The sequence below is a fragment of the Lemur catta genome, chromosome 1 (assembly GCF_020740605.2).
Source record: "Lemur catta isolate mLemCat1 chromosome 1, mLemCat1.pri, whole genome shotgun sequence".
Taxonomy (NCBI): domain Eukaryota; kingdom Metazoa; phylum Chordata; class Mammalia; order Primates; family Lemuridae; genus Lemur; species Lemur catta.
Window position 1 is genome coordinate 97,468,936 of NC_059128.1, and position 21,145 is coordinate 97,490,080.

The 21,145-nt window shown below is 36.1% G+C and overlaps 1 protein-coding gene across 4 annotated transcripts in view; it reads left to right on the top strand.

The window, feature by feature from the left end:
• Window positions 1–21,145, top strand: part of MAP2K5 (mitogen-activated protein kinase kinase 5) — a 243,271-nt gene that overhangs the window by 43,872 nt on the left and 178,254 nt on the right. For all 4 annotated transcript variants that reach the window (XM_045541676.1, XM_045541664.1, XM_045541653.1 and 1 more), the window contains exons 7-8: window positions 2,287–2,335; window positions 9,525–9,589. In XM_045541676.1, coding sequence (XP_045397632.1) covers window positions 2,287–2,335; window positions 9,525–9,589 — 114 coding nt within the window. The remainder of the gene's footprint in view (window positions 1–2,286; window positions 2,336–9,524; window positions 9,590–21,145) is intronic.

Sequence of the window (21,145 nt, forward strand, 5' to 3'; positions counted from 1 at the left end):
TAGATGAATGAATGTTTATTAAACTGAGCTAATCCACATGGTTTTCCTAGGCCATAATTACTGAATTCAAGTCCCACTGTCAAGGCAGGGCCTTTCCTAAACAACTTGACTTTCTCCTTCTGTAAAATTAGGATGATTAAACTTTCCATCTAACTACCTCTGGTGTTAGGAAGATTGATGAAACTATATTAAGGAATCATGTTTTGTTTCTTGGATGAAAGGTGTTTTGCAAATGCAATGAATCAAAATGTTATTATTTCAAGTTTATAACATAATGGAATATCTGTGAAGAAATGTTGCCTGGGCTTTGTTTGGTTATTTTTGTCTTTACAATAATTGGAACTCTCAAATTGGGATTCATTTATAGGAGTACTAGGATCTAAATGTTTCCTAGAAAAAAGTGTGTGTGTGTATATGTGTGTGTGTGTGTGTGTGTGTGTGAGAGAGAGAGAGAGAGAGAGAGAGAGAAAGAATGACTTTGAGCAAGGTATGTACCTTAGTTTTATCTATAAATTAGGGATAATAACTATACTCTAAGGGTGTAGTTATTGTGAGGATTAAATTAGGATAAGTAATGGCATTTAGCACAGTGCCTGGCACATGGTTGTCACTTGATAAATGGTAGCTGCTATTATTATTTTGTTAACTGGACTGATTATAGGCAGTTTATCAGCTTTTGTTCCATTCTACAAAATTCTTAACTTCCACTTCAGTGCATGGATTCTTAGACTTTGTAGGACATTATTAAAATCTAGAACCCTTGAGTGAGGACATATTTTATAAAATCTAGGAAAGTAGGGACCGAGGCTCCATAGTTTGCGTTTGACCATAGCAAAAGTTTAAGATGTATTTAGAAAGAAGAAGAATAACAACTTGAAATGGTAAGTGTGGTCAAACTTAAAAGTCTGAGATTTTCTCAAATGTAACCTATTAAAGGTACCAAATGGAGTGTGTGTGTGTGTGTGTGTGTGTGTATTTCATATTAGGTCATGAGTCCTTTTGCTTTCTGATACATTTATGGTCTTTATGTCTTGCTGGCTTACTACTGCTACTCCCACAATATGATAAACAACAGGAGCAACGACCACCATTTATCAAACACTTAGCACATGCTAAGTCACTGGGCTAAGTTCAAGAGTGAGAAGGGAATGGAATAGATAGAATAGGTAAGATTTTGTCTGTGTTCTGAGGGAGCTCCCGGTCTTGAGGGAGGGTATGGTGGGAAGAAAGACTTCTATACTGATAACTAGCACAGGGGAGAGAGTTAACCTGGTATATAGGCAGAAGGTTAGAGTGGATAGATCAAGAATAGAGTTAACAAGCTTTAAATTTGAAATAGAACAGTGCTGGAGGAAGGTGCTATTTCATATGCCACTCTACTGGCCAGGAAGATATTTGCAGACATAGCTCATTCTAAAGCTGGAAGGAGTTCAGAGCTCCCCTTGGCCCACCCCTCTTTCTTTAAGAAGGACTTTCACTAAACTTATCCATATAAATGTTAACATAGCCATATCATCCAGGAACATTTTAATATTCCTTAAATAACTCTCGAAACTGACTACCTATAGGAAAGGAAGGAGAATGCAGCTGAAATTTATTAATTTTATTAATAAAAACATACTATGTACAAGAAAATGCTAGATGTTTTGTAATATTTAATTTTCTTGGTTACCCTCTAGTTGTTATTTTCCCATTTTTTATAAAGAGGAAATCGAGGTTGAGAGAGAATGAGTAACTTGTCCCAAATCACACAGCTAGTGAGTACCAGGATTTATTTTTACTACACATTTGCTTCCTAGGAAGCTGAATTATAGTTCTTAACTGTAGTAAGGACTTAAACCATGTATTTTAATCTTTTGAAGTTCTATAATCTTTGTTTGCTGTAAATATTCTGAGTGGGTTGTTAAATACTTTGTGCTTAGCAGGTGAGAATGTCCATGTAAAATTGCCACTGAAAGGCCACCCAGAGGCAGCAGAACTAAAAAAGTCACTGAAGTAGTCCATAAAATATTGTAGCTTCATTTTGACTGCAGGCCTTTTTATTGCTTTAGATTACTAATGGGGTTTTAGTCTCTTCATTGATACCTTTAGCATGTGGCCAGTTACTTTTGAAAAAATTTTATACAGGGAGAAGGATGCAAAGAGTATAGTTAGTGCCTACACCTAAAACCAAAGGTGGGGTGGAGGGCGAGGAAAAAAATAAGCAAAGGTGTATTTTAGTCTGGAATTTTGATGGTATTCACAGGTGTTGATCTTGCCACTATAAATTATGTCTTTCCTTTTCAGCCTAAAGAAATCTTCTGCTGAACTGAAAAAGATACTAGCCAATGGCCAGGTAGGTATTACTACATTTTAATATTTTCACATAGTAGTGACTTATTACTCTCCAGTGTTTGTATTCATAAACTTATTAAACACTTAAAAAGTATGTGAATTTCTTCTTGTCATAAATGAGTAACATGGCTTAATTTGATTGGCAGAACAATTTGCAGCACGTTTTTCAAACTGTGCTAATGGGTTTCACTCCCAGCAGATTGAAGTACCGTGCACACACCCTGCTGCCATCTCAGTTTTAAAAAAGTTAATCAGTTCTGAACAAGTGTGTCAACCCATGGGTTGTTGAAATGGCCCTGCATTCTGAGGTGACGGTTTCTTTCATTATCTTTGGGGAGAAAAGGAAAAACTGTTACTTTATTACCTTAGCTCCTTCTTTTGTTCTGAAACTAACACTGGCTTTTTAGGAGAACAGAGTGACAGCAGACCTTTGGCATTTAAAATTCCTGGCCTTCAGGAGACCTTGGTTTGCCTAGTCGACTGGCCATCTAAAGCTGAATGACCTAACCCCGTCAGTGAGGGACAAACGGGCCTGCAGGCCAGTTATTTCTCACTAATTTTGATTCAAGTAAATGGACACTTCTGAAATAGTATAGTGCTTTTAAACATACACTGGTAAATTAAGCTACCTACAGGGTCCTCGATTCTTCAATAGCAACATAAATGCGTTTTAATGTTTGTTATAGTGGAAGCCCTTTGATAGCCTTGGAGGCAGGCGCCTGTCCATTGCGATCAAGCCTGCCTATTAGGCTCTATTGACTGAGACATCTGTGTCACCGCAAATAAAAGACTCTTATTGATTTTCTTAACTGCTGTTCACTTCCCGTCCATGTTTCGAAGCCTGAAATCTTAATTATCTCAGATGCTTATTCAGTGCCTTCACACGCTGACCTCTCCAAGCCTCATTGGCATTTCATGAATCAAGTACTTGTAGTGGAGCATGTCAAGAAAACAAAGCCAGGTCCTCATGCCTGTCCTTTAATATCACCTGTAACGTTGTGGCCTAATAGATGTATGTGCCTTAAGATGGTGATTGTATGGTAGTGCTTCTAAAAGCCTTACTTATTTAGCACATAATTCCTTGAATGCAGTTAGAAAAAATTAAGTTGATCTGGTTCTGACATTTGATCATCATCCAGTGTGTGAATTCTAGTCCTTAAATATTCTGTATACAGTTAAGGAGAATCTAGTGTTGTGTGTATAATCGTGACAGTGTCTAAATTTTAGATGCTATTTATCTAATACTTTTAACATTAAGCAGCCAAAGATTTGTTTAGATTGAGGTCCGTGTCTATATCACCCCAGTATCCTATGTGTGTTCAGAACCGGTATAAACAAAATCTGACTACAAGCAGAAATAGTGAGCCCAGGATATTTATGTATCTTCAACATGCTTGAATTCTAGTTACTAATTGTAATTTATGTACAAGTCACTTGTGTTCTTCAGCTGGAAAATATATTTCAAAATTGACATAAATTAAGAAGCTTTAACTACATTTGTTCAGCCCAGGCAATGGAAAATAACCTGTCATAGATTCCTCTTTCAAAAATGAAAAACAAGGTTGGGCGCGGTGGCTCAGGCCTATAATCCTGGCACTTTGGGAGACCGAGGCAGGAGGATTACTTCAGGCCAGGAGTTTGAGACCAGCCCGAGTAACATAGCGAGACTCTGTCTCTACAAAAAAAAAAAAAAAAAATTTAGCCAGGTGTGGTGGCACGTGCCTATAGTCTCAGCTACTTGGGAGAATGAGGCAGGAGGATCACTTGGGCCCAGGAGTGAGCTATGATGACGCCACTACATTCTAGCCCAGGCAACAGAGTGAAAAAAAAGAAAAAAGAAAAACAGTTTATTTTCACTTCAAAAAATAAGCATTCTGAAATGTTCCTAATGTTTTGACAACAAACCTAGTATCATATATGTTTTAGTGGTCTCAGTTAGGAGGTTCTCTATTGTGGGAGATTGTGATTGTCATAGCAATGATTTTTGACACTTAAAGATGGTTTATTGCTTTCCTTTGGGAATGTGATAACCCCACATTAAACAGTATGACATTTTCTTTCTTTTAAGGATTAGCTTTCTCTATATTTACTTTGACTTAAAAAAAAACCCAAAAAACAAAAAACCCACTTTTGGAAGCTTTCAGAATACCTCCTGCTAATTCCTCAATTCCTTGGTGCTGTAGGGTAACTAAAGAGTGAGTGAGATTCCATTGTGGTGAGGTAATATACACAGTGTGGGCATCAATACATTTCTGGGCTGCACACTGACACCACTTGATATGGAAGATGTGAGTCACATTTAACGATACTTTAACACTTGAGCATAGTTTTTTATTTCAGTGGTTTATCAAAGCATTAATAATGATTTGCCTTTCCACTAGCCTCCACTTAGATTTAATAAGGAATTCATATTAATCATTAAAAGAAAGGGACATGATTCTTCAAGATAATCAAATATTGACAGGTTAGAAATAGCTTTCTGCCTGGGTTCATTGATATAGGTTATGTGATATAAATATTTATTTCTTTTCTGTCACTCAGAGTAAATGCCACCAATTGATTCAGCATTGATATAGTGTCAACAGTTCATAAGAAACATTTGACTGGCTTGTGTTTTCCGATTAGTCTCTGCTCTATAAAGTGGGATTTACTAAATCTCTCCAATTGTCTGCTCATAGAGTGTGACTGCTTTCTGAAACCATTATTGCTTCGATTTGTGAAGCAAAGGTCTAGTGATAGGACTAGTTTCTGTCAGACCTTTACATAAAAAATAAGGATTAATTGAGCATTTTTACTTTAATGATTTATAAGCAATAGGTACTGATTCTTCTTAGCACAGGCAGACAATAAACAAAAGAATGTTTTCTTTACTGATCTGTAATTGAATTCCATTTCATTTTCCCCATAAATTTCATTAATATTAATATATTAAATCAAGCACTTTTTTCAAAAGTTTAACATTTAGTCTTTGGAATTGAGACATTGTTTTCCTGTTAACGCTTTAGATGGAGTATTTCATTTTTTCCAGCTTAAAAAAATAAATCATAAGGTATTTTTGGCATGTTTTATTGAGAACTATAAATCAGTCTCACTGATGTGTTTTCTGGATGTGTTTTTCCTACTTCAGTTCTGGTGTGGCATCATCTGTTTAACATTGGCCCTTGATTTGAAACTGATTAGAAGTAGCCCAAAAGGTCAATTTAGAGGATTTAAAAAGTACACAGTTACTCTAAGGATATGTGACTTTGACCTTTGCATCTGTAAGGTTGTTTTCCCTGGTTTTCTTTTTTAGATTTTGTAGGAGACAGTGACAATATTTTCTTATTCCTGTTAAGTCAAGATGTACTCATAAATGTACTGAGAAGTCACAGATATAGAACTAATTCTGGTCCAGCTGCATCTTTGCCTATTATTTTGAGAACTTGAAATGCCTTTAGAAAAACTTTTTGTGTTTAGAAAAAAAAGGAGTTGGGGGAAAAAGGTATCTATTGTAAAATTAGCTTTAAAAACTGTATCATCACCAGTATATAAAACTCTTAGATTCTTACAGCTTGTTTTGGATGCCATACAAAGACTGAAACATAAATGAGAGTATTGTATATAAGTCCAAACTACACGACACCCTCCTCTACCCACATAAACACAGCCTGATTGCCCATGGGTTGCTGCTGTCTCCATTTCTTTCATGGGCCCCACCTTTCTTGCAGCAGGAGCAGAGCCCTGTGCCAGTCATTTCTCTAAAGTTATTTGCTGTCTTGGCAGTTGACAGGTAATTGTAACTCTGTGGCTTTTTCTTCTTCCTCTCTCACAACTATTATTTTGCCTTTTATTTGCTTTTTTTTTTTTTTTAGTCAAAACAAGGAAACTGAACTATATTTTAAAACTATTTGGTATCATTATTGAATGAAAAACTTTACCTCTTTTCAATTTAAAGAGCTATGTGATTTTTAAAACACTTTTCATCTTAAAAACAGACATCATGGCTAATGAAATTGCTTTTAACTTGTGAGTGCCCTTCAGTTGTTTCCCTTCCTGTGAGCTGGTGGCCATTGGTAGAGGAATGCCCCTCCAAACTTCCGCCTGAGACAAACTGCTGATTTATAACGTTGAGCTGGAGTTTACTCAAAGACTGAATTCTAGCCTTGACTAGTTGTTACTGACTAGCTATATAACATAAATGAATTGAGCTAAATGGCCTTAAAATGCTATAAAATTCTGTGATTTTTATGATACTTGATCCCAAGTATTATATATTTAAATGTAGTACTCTGAAGGCTCATAAAGCCCATTTTCTTATGTCATGAGCACTGTTCCTTTGCTTCATTTTGAAAAGTTGAATTAATATGCTCATCTTAACTAAAAAGGCAAAAATGTTATTAGATGTTTGTGATCCCTTTAATGATTTTTTTTCATAGTTAAGATTAATTAAATCAAAGATATGAAATTCTCAAAATTTTTTTGGAATCAATTCATGATTACAGTAGTTTTCTGCTTTAATGGTTTTCCTTTTAAAAGTTTTTCATGAGGAATATTTGTATACTGTATAAAAGTTAGAAAATTCAAGTAAGCAAAAAAGAGGAATCTGATTTTTTTAATATTAAAAAATTGTCAATCGATACTTAGACCAAAGGTCTGCATAACTTTAAAACATTGTAGAAACAACACTTTAATCATTTTTTATGGATACTGTCTTTTAAAATAATTAATTAATTAATTAATTAGAGATGGAGTCTCCTTTTCTGGTCTCAAACTCCTGGCCTCAAGCAGTCCTCCCAAATCCTTTCAAATTGCTGGGATTACAGGCATGAGCCCCTGTACCCAACCCTGGATACTATCTTTTTAAGTGACATGGTTCTAGAACTTGCTCTTCAAAACCATCTTTATGTAACTCTTGCGATCTTCCTTATTATCTGAAGGATTCTATATATCTGTCTTGATTTTTTTCTGTCCTTGAATTTGCTTACATAGTGCTTAGTGCATATGCAGATACATTTGTAACAAACTGCACTTTCCCTCTTCCCTTCTCCTCACCCTCCACCCACTCCTGGGGCTCTTAGCCTATCTCCTAGCTCCTTGTTAGGTTGAAGTGCTGGGAATGCAGGTTGGAGAGCTACTCCACTTCTCTTTGTATTTTAATGGGCATTAGTGGTAAAAAGACTATGATATCAGGATTATAATGGTTGAATGTGCTCAGAGATGTGCCACCACTACCCTGTGGTGGAGGGGATATGACCACATACTGTGGCCCCTCTGGAGCCTATACCCTAGATACTACGTAGCTACGTCCTGCTTACCCTTAAACCTCAATGCCACTAATTTAGAATTTGCGAGCTTGAATGAGTGAAATATCTCTCTCCTAGAAATTTATTTCAAGCCATGATGAGAGCGCAGCTTGGTAGGTAAATTAATGGTACAAATTAGGTTGTTAGAGACATGTTCAGATTACCTAGAGAAATGTTCTAAAGAAATTAGCCTGGTAGCCTGTTTGTACCCACTATTAGATACTGCTCTTTACATATCCTTCATTGATCAAAGTAAACCAAGTAGCTACTCTGCTAGTTTAGCATCTCAAGTCACTTTATGTGCTGCTTTTCTTTATGCTGCTTTAAAATTTATCATTCAGTCCTGAATGAGGTTTTTCTTTTCTTCATACATCATACTTTATACGGGTTAAAATATTTTTTTTTCTATATGGCTAGTGAAGAACAGACTTCCCCTCCAATAGGAAAATTGTTGCCAATTTTTCCGACCTGTCTGTCATTTCTTCACTGACCTTAAATATAGTAATTAGCTGATTATAAATTGCTTCAATCTGATTGTACTACAATTAAATTGGGTGCTGCATTGGCCTTTGCACATTAATCTGTCGATATTCTTTTAGTGATTGGCAAAACAGTGTGGAAAGGAAGCTGTTTCTGTTACTTGCACTGTACTCCTAATTATCACAGCTCTCTGAAGCTTCAACTTCAGAAATGTATAGAAGAAAAATATTTCCCTTGATAAATGAAGCCTTTCTTTATTCAATTGTTGGAAGTTTAGAGTAGAGCAAAATATTTAAAGCTTTACTATAATCGTCTGAGAGCAAACTATTTTTTTTCCAAGTGATATTGAATTAAAAACTCCATCCATTTTCTGCCCGTGTAAGGCAGTGCAATTCCCTGGAAATTGATTTTTTTTTTCAGGGCTTACTATGGCTTTTCCCAAGCTTTAGCTATATGGAAAATAACACCTCTATTAAATCCATTTAGTGAATAAAGTTGGCGGTTAATTTTTAAGCAACTGATCAGTGTGTAGAAAATTACTGAATGCATCAGTTAAAATCTGACTAGTCTTGAAGTTATTCGATAAATAATTATTTAGGGAGTTTCCTAAAAACTCTGAAACATTATTTTGTGGGCACTAATATAATTCACCTACTACTCGTGATACAATGAGAGTAGTATTTGTGGTATAATAGGTTTTATGGAACCTTGGAAAATGTGCCTTGTTTTATATATTATGAAGATGACTTTGTTTTACAAAAATTACATGTCTATATGTTTTCCCTTTATGCATTATAATATTTGACTATGTGTGGATTTTAAGGTGCATTGATTTCATGCTTTTCTGTCAGCATAATATGATTTCTGCCCAGTTATTGCTATAAACTGGTTTATCGTTTACAGAGAAAAGCTATACCTCCTATAGGAAAATTATAAACATTATTCAGTTAGTTTGTTAAACGTTAATTATAGGGTCACCTGAGGAATTTTCAGGGGCTGATTTACTTGCAGATCATGCATTAGATTACTGGGTGTGTGTTTATGTGTGTGTATTGTCTACCTAAGTTTGACTTTGGTTATGTGCAGTGCTATTCGGCATTTGTTATATGCAGTACTGGAGACTGTTTTCTTATCAGTATCTCTGACCTGACCCTTTTGAGCTATGTTATATCATTCCATTTTGACACCTTTTATCAAACTTTAATGAAATGACCCAGGCAAACAAATTGTCATTAAACTTTCCATCACTTTGTCCCTTGGTATCGTCTTTTATAAATTGGACAGCAAATGTTGTATTGATCTTCTCGTTCTTGCAGCTGAACTTGAAATGACCCAGACTGCATGTTGTTTATGGCCCAGAGTTGCTTTTCCTTGACATTTCCATCCACAGCATGACACCCTTTTTGTTTTTCTTTCTTTCTTGTGGAGATGAATGAACAAGACATACGGTATCGAGACACCCTTGGTCATGGCAATGGAGGCACAGTCTACAAGTGAGTAGTCAATTTTGTTTAAACTTTCTATCCACTTTTGCCAAATACTGAGTATCCAAGTTCTCCATGGCAAAGATTTTTAAATGACCACCAGCACTTAGATTTTATTTCCACATTTGACTCCAAAATTCTGCAAGGTATCTATTTTCTCAAGATTGCCTGAAAAGTACATTTATATTGCCTTTTTAATATTTCTGAGCCTGCATCTCTCCTGAGTGTGTACTTAATAGTCCACCATTAACAAGTGTACCTTTAACTGGCCTGAAGTTTAATGCATTTTTTTCCTTTGCTCTTTAACACTGTTTTTTTTTAACATTTTGCTAGCACCCTATGCTAGTCCCCTGCCTGTTTCCAGTTATGCCCAGTGGAAGCTAGACCTTATAAATACCATTGCTTTGCCCTATGTTGACACTGTAAGTTATTAAAAAGCCTTCTTCCTGTTGTATTTCTTTCTCTCCTCACCCTACTCCCCTGAGAGAATTTCTACACATTGATGAATATGTTAAGTTATAAAATTCTCCCAAATTCTAGTTGCAGTGATCTTACCCTAAAGGAGCATTCATTTTCATATTAAAAAATGTTAGCCATAAAAAATAGTTCTCTCGACAGGGAAGTCTTTCTCATGCAGTAGTGCAAAGTTTAAACTACATAATGTAATATCTGGTACTTAATAGTCTGCAATGGTGTATGAAAAATATTCCACTAGGAATTTAAAAAATCTATACTCTGTAAGAAAGCCCTGAGGGAATAATAAAGCTTTCCTCCAGAGAGCTGTTTTCCATATATACACTAACCCTGCATCACATTATGATTGTGTTTTTACCTTCGATATTTCAACATTGATATTAATATGTACTTTCAGAGTTATAAAATAATTAATTTTCTAATTAGTTACTCCTAGTCTTAGAATTTTAAGTTCTGTCTAACCACGTGTGTACAGATAAAAATTGCCCTGTTGCCTGTGACCAGGAGGGGTTATATCCTAAGATCCCAGAGCACTCCCCCAGCCCCACGTCCATGCAGCCTTAGCATAGAATTAGATTTGTCAGGGTTGGGAGCTACTTCAGAGACATCTGATCCAGTCACCTGTCCATGGCTTCAATCCTCTGTACAGATACAGCCAGGATGTGAGTCCTTTCTCCTCAATATAGTCCTTTAAGAACTTATGTTCATATATTTGGATTATTTGTTCCTGCGGATGACTGAGTATTGTGAAAGTAAAGTCCTTGCACTATGATAATTCAGAGAAATAAATAATAACATGTTTCTTACAGATCTTTGGGCCTTGCCCTTAAATGTTTGAGGCCTAATGTGTCTAATGAGTATTAAGACTACTATTATTCTTACCTGGATCATACTTTCATTCCTTCCCATGCAACCTCTAGTACTGCATAAATGGCATATATTTATCTTAGTCTTCTCCTCCTTACTCTTATCTGACTTGAATTTTTACCCAATTCTAAAGGCTCTTGAGTTCAGGTACCTGTAGAAAGGAAAGAAGAAGAAAGAACATGCTCACTTCAGTTTGCTTCTCTTGAGTTCCCTGGGAGGAGCAGTTTTCAAAGTCTCAACCTTTTTCTTAATGCTTTTATGATCATAGCCAAATATAATAAAAAAGGAAAGATTTTTTAGCAACTCTTTGGATTCCTTTTATTGACTTCAAATGGAATCTAAAAACATTTCTTTAGACTCCTAACCTACTTATCTGTGTTATTTCATCAAATGTTTAGCTTTATATCTCTTAATTGAAGATCTATTGTGAATTTACTGTCCTGGTTTGTTCTAGAAGGGAAGAAACCATAAGAACACCAAACTCCAGCAGAATTTTTATTAGACATAATATCCTAGATGTTAAAATTTTAATCCTTTATCTTAAAACATAGATTCATTTTTAAAAAGGGGGAGGGAGTATACAGGAAAGTGGAAATAATGGGCCCAACCCACAAGGAACGATTACAACATAAAATTATGTGAATGTTTTTAAAATTATTTTTTACTGTGATGAAATACATTTGACAAAATTTACCATTTTAACCATTTTTAAGTGTACAGTTCAGTGGTGTTAAGTACATTCACGTTGTTGTATAACTATTACTATCAATACCATCCGTCCACAGAACTCTTTTCATCTTGTATAACTGAAACTCTGTACCCATCAAACAGTAACTCCCCATTCACCCTGTTATTATTGTTTTTAGCTAAGAAGCATGGCTAGAACTTCTCTTTTCATTAGAGCCATATGCCCAAGGGAACATTGCCCCAGATGTCCTTAGCACAAGTTCTCTAATTTGCTAGAACACTGTGGTGACATCAGCAACTTATCCTAAGAGTTCATTTGGCTACCATTACCAATGTTCAGTGTGAGCGTTGTAAGATTTAATATGTTTTTAACAGTGGTTGCTTGTGGAGGGTGAGTGGCAGTATCATGATAATTTTAATTCCATTTATCTTATTGCCTATGTGATTCTTAAGGAGAGAGAACATGAAGATACCAAATTGCATAACCACTTGTCATTGATCACTGGGCTTCATTTCTGCCTGGGCTTCAGTTTGTGTTGTTGCTCTTCTATCCCTGACTTTTAGTTCAGCACAAAGAAATGGTAGAATCATCAAGAAATGAGAAAGCACTTTACTAAAGTCTCTATAAAACTAAATGTTTGATGTATTGTGATTGAGTTTCTCCTACACTAAGTTTACCTTAATGGTGTTGATGATAAAAATTGTGTTTTTTTTTCAAACAAAATGATTATATTATAGGTTATGCTACATAAACTAGATGAAGAAAATATTGGAAAATCCACTCATTGGTAACAAAACTGCCTAATGGGCCTATTTAATTTTTTTCATAAAATGTAATAACGCTAATAAGTGCAAAGCATAAGTTTAATATTTCAGTCTTATTCACTCCACTTGATGGGATGTTATGAATTTCAAGGCATATGATATCATGTGCAACTGCAGTGTATATTATTTAATAGTTGATAACATTTTCATCCTTTAAGTCTTGATGTTCTCTACAGTTATACAATATGAAATTCTGTCCCCAGACATTTAAACCAAATGGTAATGTAGATTCTGTGAGCTGTCCCTGCTGAGCTGTTCTCTGTATTATGATAGTGATCTAGGCAGGTAATTTTAAGTTAGTATCTCTTGGATTACTAATTTGGGCTAAATGGATCATAAAGGAAATACCTTGGACTAAAGTATAGGCCAAGCCTGGGAAGAAGAAAAGTTTAGGAAAAGGTAATGAATGCATTTTATTATTGCTCCATTTTCCAAAGTGCTATACGTTGCTTCAAAAAAATAAATTCAGGAAAGACTTATGTTCTATTCCCCTTTGAGAGATTCACAGTGAATTTCAAAAACTTTAAGAAAATAAAGAATAGTATATGTTGTGTTTAGTGTGGGAGCTCTGAGTTTCAATCTTGCCTCTGCCATTAACTAGCTGTGTGACCTTGGGCAAGTTATTATAATGTCTTATGCCTCAGTTTCCCCATCTGTAAAATGGAGATAATAATAGTATCTATCTTACAAGGTTGTTGTGAGGTTAAATGAGATGATACATAAAAGGCTTAACACTGTGATTGATACTTATTAAATGTTAGCTACTGGTAATAGTAGTACTAATAATAGAAAAATTATTTATTTGAACCCTGTACTTCTTACCCTTACTTGGCCATGGGACTGTTTTCGAGGAACATCTATAAACATCTTGTAGAATTACAGTTGCGTTGAACTAACTTTGAGAAATTCTGCATTTATATTATGATTCATATTACACTTCTGTGTTTTCTTGATTTTTTTAAAGTTTCAAAGTATTTTTTTTTATTTCAGCATATTATGGGGGTACAAAAGTTTAGGATACGTATATTGCCCTTGCTCCCCACCCCCCTGAATCAGAGCCTCAAGTGTGTCCATCCCCTAGATGGTGTGCATCGCATTATGTATGTATACACCCATCCCCGCCCCCCCATCTGCCTGACACCTGATTAATGTTATTCCTAAATGTGCTCTTAGGTGATGATCAGTGAAACCAATCTGATGGTGAGTACATGTGGTGCTTATTTTTCCATTCTTGGGATACTTCACTTAGTAGAATGGGTTCCAGCTCTATCCAGGAAAATACAGGAGACGCTATATCACCCAAAGTATTTTTTCTTTTATCATACTTTATATTCAAACTGCTGCAGGACAACTGGTATAATGTTAAGCCCATTTTATCACTGAAAAAACTAAGGCTTACAGTCGTGGCCATTCAGTGGCAAAACCAGATCTCTGCACACCATCTCCTTTCTTTTGCCCTGTGTTTTTCCCCCAGGCAGTGTTGCTTCTCAAGGCCAGGCAGAGTCCATTGTGTTTCTTTGTGTTTTCTAGTATACCCAGCACAGTCTTAAGGATAGAATAGATCCTTGGTATATGTTGGCTGATATGAAAATGAGGCAAGTGGAAACGTTTTCAGTCAGGTTTTAGTAGCGCTCTTTAATTGGATCATCCCCATATCTAGCTAGTTTTAGAGGCTGCATCATTGTTTTAGAAAATTCACCTACAGTAGGAATTTCCAAAGTAAGGACGTATATTTGAATCATTAATTTTCTTTGAAATGTTAAAACTTTGAATACTTAGCATCCATTGACCCAACGTAATGGTCACTATTCTGTTTTCTTAGATAGTATGTCACATTGAGATGAAAGTCATTAACAGGCCAGTTACTTTGGAAACATTTTTTCATTCCAAAACCAGTCACTCAGACTCTTCTTCCTTAACACATTGTTTGATGGAGTCACTCAAACTTTGGGTCCAGAAATGAAGTAATATTTAACTTCTAGGATTAAATCTTGCTAAGTCAGCCAGCCATCATTGAAGGATCATCTTTTGTATTTTTTCCTTAATGCAGATTATTCAAGCTAAAACTCAAATTGTCAGCTTTTTGACCATATAGTCTAGCCTCTAGGTGTTTGAAACAGTGAATTTTCTACCTCCAGTTCCTTCCTACAGGATAGTTAAGAATCTACTCTGGACTTTGGGTAGCATTTTTTCAGTGATATAATAGGTAGGACATATGCTGCCTTCACGGTGTTTTGAAAATTGGACATATACCATTATTTAAGAATTAATTTGAATATATAGAGACAATAAGAAGAGAGAGGGGTATAGTAATTCTTAAAGGGTGTTGGTCTCTCCTTTTTTTTGTTATCTATTTTAAGAAATATTTGTTGGGCAGCAGGCTGTGGATGGTCATTGGAGGTGGTAATTGAGAATATGTGAGCTATTAAATTGTATCCTGTACTTGTGATATGGCTGTAGACGCCAACTAAAACATTAAATTTGTGTTTGGGGCCTGGACTTAAACTAACTCATTATAGTAATGTGATTTATTTAATGAAAATTAGAAGGTATGATGGTCATTTATATAAAATGAGAAAATATATGAATTGTCTAAGTAAATACTATTTAGTAAACAAAATATTTCAAAACGTGGGATTCCTGAGAGGAAACACAATAAAAAGAGCCCTTGATGGTAAAAACATTGGGAACCACATAATTCCCAGAAAACTCTGACAATTTCTTTCCCCAGCCAACCTGAAGGTATCAAACCTAAATGGAGAACAGTAGGTCTGGCCCCAGCTTCATTAATGACTGTGTCAGTGACCCCACTCCTTTATTTATATGTATTTTTCCCTAACATGCATCTTATAAATTAAGAGTAGTTTTTAAAGGGTTTTGATATTGACCTGAAATCTAGGATGATTGTTTGATTTATTTTGACTTTAAAGTTCCAATCAAATGAAAAACCTTTTCCTTGCAGCCAAGATCATATTTTAAACAAGCAAACAAGACATCATCCTAATGTAAAATTAAATACTTTTATATAGCTGGATTGCATTATAGTATCATGTGATGAGCAACGATATTAATGTTTTCAAAACATCAATGAATATTTGTCAAATAAAATTAATTATGTATGTTTCCCTCTCTCCCTCTGTCAGCATTCACTGTTATAGGTTTGTTTCATATAGTAATGTGTATTATATTGATTAAAATCTAAAGAATGAACCAGAGCTCATGATTCTGTACACCTTTCCCACCTTTGCTCCCCACCATGTTCCTATAACCTCGCACATGCTCATATCCATTATGGCAATGATGGATTATTGGCATCCAGCCAACATGACAGGATGTCACAGGTCGCCGAGCAGAGATTTTCAGACTCTGTTTCCACCTGAATTAACTATTATTGAAATAGTTTATTGAGATTGAAGTATTGATCATTTTCTGCTAACCTTGGCTTAAGGGAAAGAAGAAGAGGCTATGGTGCTTCTGAAAGACACTAAATTTCACTTTAAAAAATCTCATTTATTTAGCCTTTTCTTCTTTCTATTTTATAGCCCTTATTATTGTATTGCTTGGAAAAGGGTAGCTTGGCTTTATTTTTTATGACAGTATAATTATACTTCAGAAATGCACTTGATTACTATGGGTAACAAAATTGTTCTAGTATATTGGTTTGGCCAATATTGCTATACAAACAACTTTTCAGTCAATTGAGTCTGGTAAAAATCAATACATTATAGTAATATTTCAAGTAAGAATTTGCTGAATCTAAGTGTTTCAACCCCATCTCCTTTCAGGGAAAAAATAGTTTTGAAGTGGCAAGACTTCTTTTTAATATTTTATTTTAATAAAAATGCTTTCTTTATAAAGACATCTAAAGTCCCCAGCAAAAGTGGTTGTGAACAGGTTAATGATACATTAGCACACTCCTATATTATAGACTGGATGGTATCTCATTTCCATTTGAAATCTATTCTCTTGCCGCATTAGGAGGATGTAACATCTGGGATTGGCTTCATCCTGCAGTATGCCACTTTTGGATTCCTGTGTCTAGTTCTGGGTGCTGAGTTTGCAGAGATGTGGACAGTTCAGAGAGCTTCCAGAGGAACATGGAGAGAGTAATGAGGAGTTGGAGAATTATGCCTCTTCAACCATTCTTCCTTCATTGGTTGAACAGCCAAGTTCTAAGTGTGTGCTATGTGGAGGTTACTGTGTTGGGTTGGGGACAGCCTGCCCTCATGAGACCTGTGTCCAAATGGATGTAGAAGTTCTGTCTGCAGGTAAGCACAGGACTGCATAGTCTGGGCTGCATGTTCATATGTGTGGTACATAGGCCCCAGGGGCTGAGGAAGGAAGGATCAGGAAAACCCTTCTTAAGGAACTGGTATTTCAAAAGTGGTTGAAGGAACTGGCTAACTTGTACCTGAGAAAGGGAAAATTAAAGGGCTCCATGAAAAGTCTGAAGGGCATTCTTGTAGATGTGGAACAAGTTTGCTTTGGGCTCACATAGCTTGTCTTGAATGTCTCTGTGACAATCTGCCTCTGGTTAGAGTGAGTACTGTACTCTTCCCATTGTTCTTCCCACTGAATTGTCTTCCCTGAAGGAGAGTTGTGTCTGGGTTATCTTGGCAGGAGTCCTCACTGTGCCCAGCTTGGTGCCTTACCTACTGTGGGCACTTAGTGTTTCAGGAATTAACCTACAGAGGCAGATTCTTCACAGCCTAAGCATGGACACAAAGTGTTGCTCATTGCTGGCTGGCTCTGGGAGGTGGCAAACTCCCCTACCTTAAGCAGAACCATGTGGCTTTTGTTCAGAATTGCTGAGAAAAGAATTCTCACTTAAGACCTGGACATGAGATGATTGCATAGGCTTCTTCCAAGTCTAAAAGTTCAAGAACCATATTTAGCATTTAGCTACCATAAAAATCTTAAGTGTTGCTTGGTTTTGTTCTTTAAATTTTGTCTTACTGCTTATTCATTTATTCATTGAGCAAATGAATGTGTGATCCAGTAGTGAACAAGACAGACAAGGTCCTTGCTCCTGGAACTCACACTAGTGGAGCAAACAATAATCAAGAAAATAAATACTGAAGTAAGATGATATCAGACCTTATAAGTTCTATAAAGAATATAGAAGAGGGCCAAGCACAATGGCTCATGCCTCTAATCCCAGAATTTTTGGAGGCCAGGATGAGAGGATCATCACTTTGGGGCCAGGAATTCGAGACTAGCCTGGGCAACATGGTGGGACACCATCTCTACAAATAATAAAAATGTTTAGCCGGGCATGGTGGCTCATACCTGTAGTCCGAGCTACTCTGCAGACTGAAACAGGAGGATTGCTTGAGCCCAAGAATTCAAGGCTGCAGTGAGCCATGATCGTGCCACTGCACTCCAGCCTGAGCAACAGAGCGAGACCCTATAAGAATGTAGAAGAGTTATTCAGGGAAGACTTGTCTGAGGGGATGCTATTGGAGCTGAGACTTGAAGGACAGGAAGGAACTAGTCATGGGAAAATCTGGAAGAAGAACCTTCCAGGCAGAAAGAACCACTCAGACAAAAGCCCTAAGATGGGCATGACCTTGTTGTGTCTAGGCCAGTGTCATTGGAGTGGACTGTGTTCTGGGGAGGGCCGAGACATGGGCAGAGCTTGATCATGCTGAGTCTTTTAGTCTTTGTTAAGTCTTTTCTAAGAAGATATGATTACCCCCCTTTCACCAGTGAGAAAGATAAAGCTTGGAAGGGTTAAGTGGCATGTCGAAGGTCAAGTCTAGAAGAGAACAGGTCTTCTGGCACCCAGATCAGTACATGGGGGTGCTTCTCAAACCAAAGTTTTTCTGTTTGCCATCCATTCTCTGAGTTTTCTAACTTTTAACCCAAATTATTTTTGGATGTAACATAGAAATTAGTGTATACATTCTGAAAGTCAGTGATGTACCATCTCCTGTTGTTAATTTTAGAGGCTTTTTAGTAGATGTTAAAACAACCATTCCTTGGTTGACAAAGTTATCACAGCATAACTTGTTATTTGGTCTATCCTTTGGGTGTCCTTACTTATCAAAAATTTAGATTTAATAATTGAATCCCTAGATTAATTGTATGATTGTGCTTGTGGAGGTGGTGCATTTCTTGATTTATAAGATACATTAATTTTTTAGCTATTTTATAGTATTTGATATGGTAGAAAATCGTAGCCTCTTGGTTGGCATATAGCACAAGCAAATATTTGTATACCATAGCATCTAGGGTATTTACTTAAATTGCTTTTTTGGAAAATAATTCACTGGAAAGTCCAAAAGGCATTTATTGTATATAACTTTCTGCCACAGTTTTTTTTTCTTTGCTCTGTCGCTGGTTACTTTGATATGAGAGACCATGTTTCTGTTAAATTGCTACCTTACTGCAATAAAATGTGTTTAGGTTCTGATTTGAACACTAACATTGTATTGGAGGAGCACGTTGCTTAATTAGAGGGGGAAGTAGCAATAGAGATTTAGGTTGTGAGTATTAAGCATAAAGTTATTTTTAAAAAAACAATAATTTGCTTTTTCAATGTGAATTGTATCATGTTGTTCTCTTGACTCTTAAATTTTTATGCTTTTCCTAGTCAGTATTATAAAAGGAAAGAAAAAGAGAGTACAGTATTATTACTAAAAGCAGAGTTCATGGTTTTTGTTTTGTGAATTCAAATAATGAAATGAAAAATGTTTAGACAAAATTAGAATGTGCTTTAGGGCACAATCAATATAGCATTTTAACAAGCTTAGTGTGTTGTGTAAAGTTCTCAAACACACTGATTCTATTGCAACTGTTAACTGTAGCAGCAAAATGTAACACTATAGTTAGTCGATAAACATAGAACTCTGATTAAACCATGATTAAGTTTTCAGAAAAGTTATCTAAAAACTATGAATTAAATATATATTTACATTGTCTCAGCAACAAAATGGATAGCCAATGAAACTTTATAGTGGTAGAGAAAATGATATGGGATAAAATTACAAGAATTTTTACCACAAACACATGTACTGAGTTAAGTTTGTGTACACCACTTATTTCTTCTTCCTTTTAATTTTTTGGTGATAATTCTTAGTGAGTGTTTGCAGAGCACAGCACCTGAGGTAACCGACAAGAAAGCAAATGAGAAGTTTCCTTGCTACTTTGGAGGCCCAAGTAAAGTGTTTCAAGGCCCTGCCTGCCTTAGTGTACCTAAGATGCAGAAGGTGCTCAGAGTCACAATGGTTGCATTCGTGTTTCCAAAGTGGGCCACCATCACATGCCCCGTGTCATTCCCCAGCTGTGCTGGAACGTGGCTGAGCACAATGGGTATCACCATCTTTATTTGACTTACAAGGAAACTGAAATACAGATAAATAAACGGGTTTCCCTGAGGATTCAGAGCAAGTCAGGGATAGTACCACCACTGAAACTCAGGCTTTCTCATTTCTTAGTCCCTTTCCAGTCCCTTGCCTAGTGAATAGTTACATTCTGGTTCTATCAGAAGCAGAATATGTGTAAACCTAAGAATTTCTGCTGGCAGTTTCTAGCAAGTGTACTTCAGGTGTACTTTGTGTTTTTACCTTGTGCACTAGGCACATGTACCTTATGGGTGACCCATATGAACAAACAGCCGACTCCCTGGAATTTATAATCTTTGAAGTAACTGATTAATCTGATGTCAAGAATGTTAATACTGATCTCTAAACCTCAGTCACTTCAGCATATGATTCTCTGAAAATTTTATTCTTGGTTTTTTTCATTGCCATGATTTTGTGAGTTTATTTGTGAGTTTATCCAGAGATTTAAATCATCTCTGGAATCTTGATGTTCTGGGCTAGTTGGTTTTCATAAGGAATTTAGTTTTCCTACTGTCACATAAACGCCTGTTCGCTTTCTCTCCCCATTTATTGTACTTTAAAAGTTATGTGACATCTTTAAGCCTTAATCTCCTAAATAGATTGATGAATAGCACTTTCTCTTGACTAATGTCAAGGGATTCTATAAAGCAAAATGTTGCTTAATTTTTCAAGAAGAATGTTCTAACACATTTCATATATTTTTGGAAATAACTAAAGATATCTCAAAATGAGTGTGGTGAAATTTGGTGTAAAGTCCAAACACCTTCCTCCTGTTGTTCACAACATAGCTTTTCAATGTAGAGGCACAGTGCCGTGTGCAGGGAAGTCTCCCAGATTCCTTCTTAATTGGTTTAAAGATGGCTGTCCCTGTATGGTGTAAGATTTGAAGGTAGTTTGTGGTGTTCAGTTATGTTAAAGGAAAAAGTCTCTCCTGGTTTGTTTTGACCCTAGTCATGATATGCCTATTTCATGAAGTCTGTTGTGCACAAAAGTGCACAAAATGAAGATAAAGTGTCCCTCTCCAGCCTGACAAAAGCCATTTCTTTGCAGAATGGTAGCTGCAGTGAAAGTAAATAAATGAATGGACAGCAATCACAGCCTAGTTGATGAAACTGTTCAATTAAAGCACAGGCATTTACATGGTGTAATTTCCCTAAATTGCCAATGAGCCCCTTTAGACACAACCAGTGTTCAAATTGATTTCAGCATTGATTTTGGCTGAAGCTGATAAATTTCTGCTTGTTAGTTAAAGTAATTTTGCAGAAGACTTTGTACTGCAGTATTGAAGTGTTCATTTAGCTGATGGTTAAAAGAGGAGTTATTTACAGAGGCCTCTACTGTTGTTCTGAGATGGGACAATTCCCCA